This window comes from Quercus suber, unplaced genomic scaffold (genome assembly GCF_002906115.3).
Source record: "Quercus suber isolate HL8 unplaced genomic scaffold, Cork oak 2.0 scaffold_407, whole genome shotgun sequence".
Lineage (NCBI taxonomy): Eukaryota > Viridiplantae > Streptophyta > Magnoliopsida > Fagales > Fagaceae > Quercus > Quercus suber.
The window spans coordinates 35092-43265 of NW_027069858.1; the positions used below are offsets into that span (position 1 = coordinate 35092).

The 8174-nt window shown below is 34.0% G+C and overlaps 1 protein-coding gene across 1 annotated transcript; it reads right to left on the reverse strand.

Annotated features, from left to right (window-relative positions):
- Positions 1–1687: 1687 nt before the first annotated feature.
- On the reverse strand, positions 1688–7954 carry LOC112026674 (protein FLUORESCENT IN BLUE LIGHT, chloroplastic-like). The gene is made up of 5 exons (XM_065761338.1): positions 7878–7954; positions 5347–5477; positions 3589–3698; positions 2817–2988; positions 1688–2266 (listed from the first exon to the last, which is right to left on the reverse strand). Exons 1-5 carry the CDS (start codon positions 7952–7954, stop codon positions 2109–2111), a joined length of 648 nt encoding a protein of 215 aa, XP_065617410.1. The 3' UTR covers positions 1688–2108.
- Between the last annotated feature and the right edge of the window lie 220 nt (positions 7955–8174).

Here is an 8174-nt window from a genome sequence, read left to right on the forward strand (position 1 = left end):
CGTGACCAATTTGCTTGTAATTTAGCACTTAGTAACCCTGTATTTAGGTGGAAAAATTGTAAGGGTAGTGTGTGAGAAGATGTGAAGAAAAGCTCAAGAGTGTGCAAGAAAAACAGAGTCTCGCGATTAGGACTCGCGGCGACTGGCAAGCCGCGAAAGGCAGGCACATGAGAGGCACACGGGGAAGTTGAAGGGTCGCGCCAGCTGTCACGCTACAAGACAAAAGTTCCAGTCTGGTTAGGCCGTTACGTCGCGACTTGATTTCCGACTTGGCCAAGCCGCGAGTTCAAGTCGCCAACTTGCCCTGTTTGCAAAAACTACGTTTTCATTCCCTTCTCACCCTACTATATATAACCCTTATACCCATCATATTGAGAGAGCTTCTAGAGAGAATTTTGTGAGAGAAAACCCTAGAGAAATACAAGATTGATTCATCCCAATCTTCATCTAAAGAGACTCTACAAATTCCTCTACTCTCTTCCTCTCCATTGTCATACCCTTGAGAGGTCATTTACCAAACCCTTGTCTCACCACACCCACGTCTGTGAGAAGTCCATTTGGTGCTTTGGGAAGAAGTTTGGAAATGAACCAATATACATTGGTTGATGCTATGGTCAAATAGCAGAATCCGGGAAGCTAAAGAAGAAATAGGTTTGGCGTAACCTCGTTGGAGCAAGAAGTTTGGAGGGCTTAGGTACTTGGGTAGATTAAGCTTGGAGGGTCTCCTGCTGTTCATGTATCCCAACTATATTCTTTAGTGGATTATTTGACCGCTTGTGGAGGGCGACGGAGAGGTTTTACGCCGAGGACTTCGGTTTCCTCTTCGATAACACATCGTGTGTTGTCCGTGTATTTGCATCTTCCTTCCCCTTATCTTTGCCTTATATTTCCTGCTGTGAATGTGTTTATATTTGGCTTAGATTGTTTATCAATTCTGTTGTGAGCTTGTTATCATGTTCCGCACATTAATTGTTTGATATAAATTTGAATTGGTAATTTTGTATCTGGGGGTCTAAACGTTCAAGAGTGTTTCATACCCATTTTGAACAAATTTATCAGAGCGTGTTTTGAGTGTTTGCAAGTCTACGTTTTTTTTTTTTTTTTTTAAATAATTTTTTGGTTGATAATTTTGCTGGTCTATGTGACTTGACTCTGCAGGGTGGTCTGCAGGGTGTTGTTGTAGCTTGTTAAGTTGTATTCTTGGACTGTGTTATTTTGATTAAAATTGGTGTTGCAAAAAAAAAAGTCGCAATTTTCTCACTCTGTAGTAATTACAATTGATTAAAAAAAAAAAATGTCAAGAGCAAGAAGGATTGGTATTTAAATTCTTTATTACAATTTTATAAGAATGAACTATTATAGTTGTACTAGATGAATGACATAACAAATCATTTCAGAAGGTAAAGAAGGCAAGCAAAAAATGGGTAACTTAGACTTGGATTGAATCGTTTGGGTGGAGTTTTGAGGTGTGTTCATGGGGGATATGCTACTTAATGAAATTAATCATGAAAACAAGTTATGGCTATTGGGAACGCCACAACAGCATATTTTCAACTGAAACTAATGCTCAAAGAGACAAAAAAAGACTCAATTTGAAGAGTTCTGCCTTCTTGAAGGTTAAAAAATATATGATCCTGATTCTTGACAACAAGTCCTCATAGCAGGTTTGCATATGGTTGGTTTCAAATTTTCAATTAATTGCATTAAGATGGTTGTAACATTTCTATAGGCTTGAATTATCTTACTCCGTGGACATATAAGAAGAAAGGTCTTAGCAACAGTGAACCCAAAACATGGCTTAACGCTTCTGATTCATTACAGGAATATTTTTTTTTTTTTGGGTACTAGATGTATAAGAGTCTAGTGGAACCTCTACAGCAACAGTCATATGCCTATTTTAGTGTTTCTAGTTTGTATATAAGCCATAGTATACCTAGAATACCCAAAAAAAAAAAAAAAAGGAAACGATAGGGGGCAAATAACGGCCAAGGGAATGTGAACAGACCTAGAACTCTTGCAGCCTTACTCTCCTCAATAGGATCTTTTAAATTCTGTGCAAGCTCAAGAGCTGTTTTATATTCCAAGAGTGCCTTCTCTAGTCCTTGATTTCACAAAAAATTCTTTCCACACTTCAATCGAGAAATCAATCCCTGCTTCTTTGGATCAACAATCACTTCAGTCTCTGGTTTTCTTAGAACTGCATTGATTTGGTGCAGCTGTTCATTCAGCCGTTCCAATTCCCCTCTCCTTTGGCGAACAAGCAAACCTATCATACAAGCAATCAAAAATTAGGGGAAATCTGCATAACATGATTACAGATCTACACTTCACAGTCATTAAAAACTATAGACATTACACATGGAAAGACAGAAGCAGCTTCAATTTCCTTAGTTCACATAGCCACACCCAATTATAATCCTAACAATGAGCTAAGAAAAGAAAAATAATACTTGATGTTTTGAATACTCTTATCCTAAATTAGCATTTCACACTAAATGCTGCATTATGGCATGGTTGAGGTGTCAGAAACATCAACAAGTCATGCTTGTTGAGGATTCATTACGCAATTTCCATGTATCAATCTCAAACTTCTATGTAGCTTTATAGGTCAAAAAACCAGGCCTCCAGGGCATTCTACGTGTGGCACTTTCTTTTACTTGCTCATCATGATACTAAAACTATAATAGATACAAGCAACTCTACCAAAAATTATTTAAAAAAGGAAAAAGATATCTCGTGATAGACTTTGAATACATCCTGCAAAGTAATAAGAATGAATAGAACCAAAGGAGTCAATGAAGCCAATACTACCTTACCTCCAACAGTTTTCCCTTTAAGGGCCAAGGATAGCAATAAAGGCAAGTTCACGTTGAAAACAGAGTTATCAGCTTCACATGTTTCTGCTAAAGCTTTAAAAGGTGTAGTTAACATCAAGGGATTACTGATGAGGAATGCCATTGTTGGAATTCCTACTTGTTTGTTTTCCTGCTAAAGTGGCAACTGCCGATCAGATAATAAAAATAATGGCCGTCAAAGAGGGAATTGATAAGGTATAATGGATGGAAACTAAAATATATTGCAGTAATTGGATCACACAAATTTTTCTTGAGATATGAACATTTGATGAACTCTATTTATTTATCTCTTAAGTAATTTGTTAGTGAAGTACACATGTTGAACCCATGACCTCACCCTCCACCTACTCTTATAGGAGGGGAAGCGCCATTTGATCTACAACTCATTGCACGGGATTGCATTAAGTCATGATGCTTAAGTTCTGGTTGTGGGAATCTGACTGTCAAATGAAATCCAAGCCCGGCAAAATTTATACACAAAGTTGCATGCTGAACTTGATGGGAGCCTTTAAATTGCAAGATAGGTCTTTTACAGATAAAAGAGAGACACCCTCCCACAAAGTTTACATAATAATGTTCTCTAGGGCAGTCTTCATAGGGATATTGTTAAACTCTACATCTTATAATGCGGAATTCTCTTATGCCACTAATAAAGTAGTAGATGCAACATATATCACAACCAAAACTCCTACTAAATACATAACAGCTGATATTGGGAAACTTGCCATCATACCTGACAATGTAAGTTTGGCAACATTTGGCACATCTCAGATGACCCATTAAAAGTACTTCTCAAGGATGATACAAACCTCTCCACTTTATATGAAAGAGTTGCAATCTTCCCTGATTCAATCAATGAATATATCACCATATCAGTAAGAGGATGTTCTCCACATTCAATTCAAGAAGTTTTACAACACCCTCAACCAACCTATATATGGCCTTCCAGTATATGGGTAAATTGACGGTTGTTTGAATAACAAAAATTAAATATGTACGGGTTAAGTTCAAATTACATTACTAAATAACTTTAAATTATGTGGAACCATTGTCATGAAAATATATATATTTTTATTGGTAAAGTTACACACGCAATAGTGGATCTTGAACCGATAACCTCACCATCCATCCCATTATTATGGGAGAAGGAAGTAGCAATTGAGCTATAGCTCATTGGCCCATCATCATGAAAATCATGTAAAACAACCAACTCAAGAATCCCCTATCTTCTCTCTCTTCTAGCATCACAACTTGCAACATTCTCAAACACCCTCAATTCTGTAAACAAATATATCCAATTTTAATCACAAAACAAAAAATGTCCTAAACCCCACTAACATACTTGACCAATAAAACCTCCTACATTCACATTTAGCTATAGCCTCCACAAACTTAGCTTACACATAAAAATGTCACATTTAACCTATCATACTACCAAAAAAAAATTGAATCCCATTAGCTAAAATTGTCTCCCCCCCACTTTGGACATTGTAATATTTCAAGAATGTTGTATGGAATTTATTCACTTCATTTTTCTAATACCTGAAAAATAAATCCTCCCACATTTCACATTTAGGCTATATCCTCCACAAACTTACACTTACACATAAAAATATCACATTTAACCCATTATATGCAAAAGACAAATAAACAATTGAAAACCCAACAGCTAAAAGTGTGTTTTTTTCCCCTTGAACAATGCAATTATTCAAATATACTTACCAATTAATTCTCTCCATTTTTTTAATACCTGAATAGTAAAACCCCCCACATTTAGCTATATCCTCCACATACTTACCTCTACATATAAAAATATCACATTTAACCCATTATAATACAAAAGTCATATAAAAACTTGATCCCCATTAGCTAAAATAGTTAAATTGTTCTTGGACTATGTAATAATTCAAAACCTTCCACATTTCACACTTAACTATATCCTCCACAAACTAAAGCTCACACATAAAAATATCACATTTAACCATTATAATGCAGAAGAAAAATAAAAAATTGATCCCCATTAGCTAAAATAGTTAATTTGTTTCATAGACAATGTAATAATTCAAAACCTCCCACATTTCGCATTTAACTGTATCCTCCACAAACTAAAAGCTCACACATAAAAATATTACATTTAACCCATTATACTACAAAATAAAAATAAAAAATTAAAACCCAATAACTAAAATTGCATTTTTTTTTTTTCGTGGACAATGCATAATTCAAATATACTGTACAATTTATTTTCTCAGCAACCAAACATAGCTTAAAATGTAAAGTCCTGAGAAATGAAAGGTACGCTGTTCCATTATAAGAGATCACTGTAAAGATTTTAGCTTTTAAAGAGCTTAATAAACAAGCAATAACAATTTCAAAGCAGTGAAATGAGTTCAGAGAAAGTAAGCAAAAAGGTGTGAAATGATTGAATGTGAGAGAGAGAGAGAGAGAGAGAGAGAGAGAGAGAAGATTAGGTAGGGGCGTGAGTACTTACCGGGAGCATGTGATTTTCTGTGGAGTGGATCGGACGGTGGAGTTTGGAGGGGTGAAGAAGCAGGAAGAGCAACGCAGCATAACCGCCATTGCTGCGGATAAAACGTTGGGAAGCGTTTCTGTGGGCTTTTCCTATATTATAATAAGAATGTTTTTTCAATGTAAAATGCCCTTGGAGTTCCCAAAAATAACACTAAATGGCATTCGACTAATGTCTTTTTCATTCTCCTGTTTATGTAAATACTTAGTATTCTTAATATATATATATATATATATATATATATTAGTTTTGACGCAATGAATCAATTTATTTCCATGTGGCATACTCATCTATATTCATATAATATGTTGAAAGGTAGCATTTAGAATACTTTTGGTAGGCTGCAATAAATATTGTATTATAATAGCTATTCTTATGGTATTGAGATAAAATTGTTTGATTATATTTTTATTACAGGAATAAACATTCTTTATTCCTTAAAATGAAGAAGAGATCAAATTTTATAAGGATATGATGTAAAACCCAAGTTTTACACTTTTCAATTCCAACATGTCATATTATTATATTACATATTAAAGAACAGACGCAACTACACCTAATCAATTCTAATACTAATTTGAAAATCCAAGTCAACTGTGAGTTTATTGATATGTTATTATGTGTGATATGATTTATTGCGATTTAAGTAAAAATTTGGTGTGCCAATCTCTTATTGGATGGTATAAAACATAGGTTTTATACCTCATCCTTACCAAATTCGGATTTAATGAAGAACAACTATTACTTATCAAAAGCTTGTAATCCCTATTCATTTGCCTAACCTAATAGGCTTGATTAAGTAAATTCCCACAAAACTGAAGCAAAACCACTCCTCTTGAAATTTTATCTCCCTCTCGAAAATTTTCAACTTTTGCTTCTAGAGTGCTCCTATTTTTACAATTACTACCTCTCTCTCCCCCTTAGTTCTTGCTCTCTCTTATTGGAAATATATATTTTTTTATCTCCCTACTAGAGCTTTGCAATTTTCTTGTATAGTCTCTCTCTCTCTCTTATTTTTTGTGATTTATAAATCTTGTTGGTGTTCTTATTATTTTTGCATCTTGTATTCATTGTAATACATATTCCTATTCCTACATAATCATCATTACAGTTTATCAAACATGCCCGAAATATTAATGTACGCAATAATGCATTGTGCCTTTACTTCTCTCAAAACTAATTATAACTTATCAATCATAATATGACCATCACTTTTCACAACCATGACTTTACACATTCTTGAACCTAAATATAACTTATAATAGAAAATACATGTAATACAAACACCTTGAGTGGAGACACCATTTATTTATTTTTAGTTTATACTCAATTGAAAAAAAGAAAAATCTCACTTTACCATTGTATTCATTTCCGTATGCTAATATAGTATTCAAGGCCAGGTCAAAGGATCTAGTCATGCTCCTACTTAGAAAATCATATGTCATTTTCATGAATTCAAAGAGATAAAGATAATAAATCTCTTAACAAAGGGAGTTTTTTTTTTTTTTTTTAATAAAAATTTTATTTTTTTATTTATATTAAATATTACATGCAAATGGTTTTTCAATATATGCTTTTTGTGGTGTACCAAATTTCTCTACTTGGTACCAAATTTAATTTGAATAAAACCTTCAACACGCACATAGAATCACAGACGCATGCATAATAATTTAGTTTAAAATATTAATTTGATAACAAATCTGATTAATGTTATTTCAACAATAAACCACTTCCATTACATTGGAATACATAACTTATCATAAATTATGGTTTTACATCACTTTATTATTATAACAATAATTAATTTCTTGAATTATGTTTACTAATTAAGGTTCATAATTTGGTCCATTTTAGTTTAATTTGGCTACTTCGGTCCACTTCGGTCTATTTTAGTCCAATTTCGGTCAACTTCAGTCTATTCAATTCACTTTGATCTATATCAGACCATTTCAGGCCACTTCTATGTATTTGGTCCAGTTCAGTCAATTTTGGTCCACTTTTGCCCATTTCAATCCAATTCGGTCCCCTTCGATCCATTTCAGTCCATTGTGGTCCACTTCAATCTACTTACTTAAAAATGGAAAGACAAGTTTGAGTTGAGAGTACTATCAATTATTTGAGTAATATCAATTATAATTGTATGATAAATTTTGATTATCATGATAATCTCTCTAAGAGAATGAAAAATTCGAATAATAAATTTGAAACTTAAAAATTTTATTTGTACCAAAAGAGATTAGGAATATATAATACATAATAATAATAGTTAGAAAAATATGGACCACTTATATATATATATATATATATATATATATTATATATCAATCAAAAACAGCAACCCAAGCAAAGAGTAGGAAAATGAAAGGGTACAAGGAGAGAGGGATCCCTAATACATGCTCTAGATAAGAGGCTTAGAGAGACGGAGAAAGAGAAAACCACACAGGAAGGGCTAGGCCCCCTAATCTTCTGAACATTGTCCTTTATGAGCTCACCTCTTCTTGCTTGCATCCTTGCCCTTTTTACTTGTGCCTAGGAGGTTGCACCCTTGCTCCAAGTGTCTATGCTCCATGCATGTACATGCAAAGACAAAAGAAACAAGCCAACAGACAAGCAAAGGAAGAAACATGGGAAATATGGAGAGCATGCAAAGAACACACTAACAAGTAGAGCCAAACGAAGGCAAACAAAGCATGCTAAGCATGTGAAAAGGGCAAACAACATGTTATCAAACAAAAGAGGTTGTCCTAGGAGGACAAATGTAGGTTTGGATCGAGTGTCCATACCTCCAT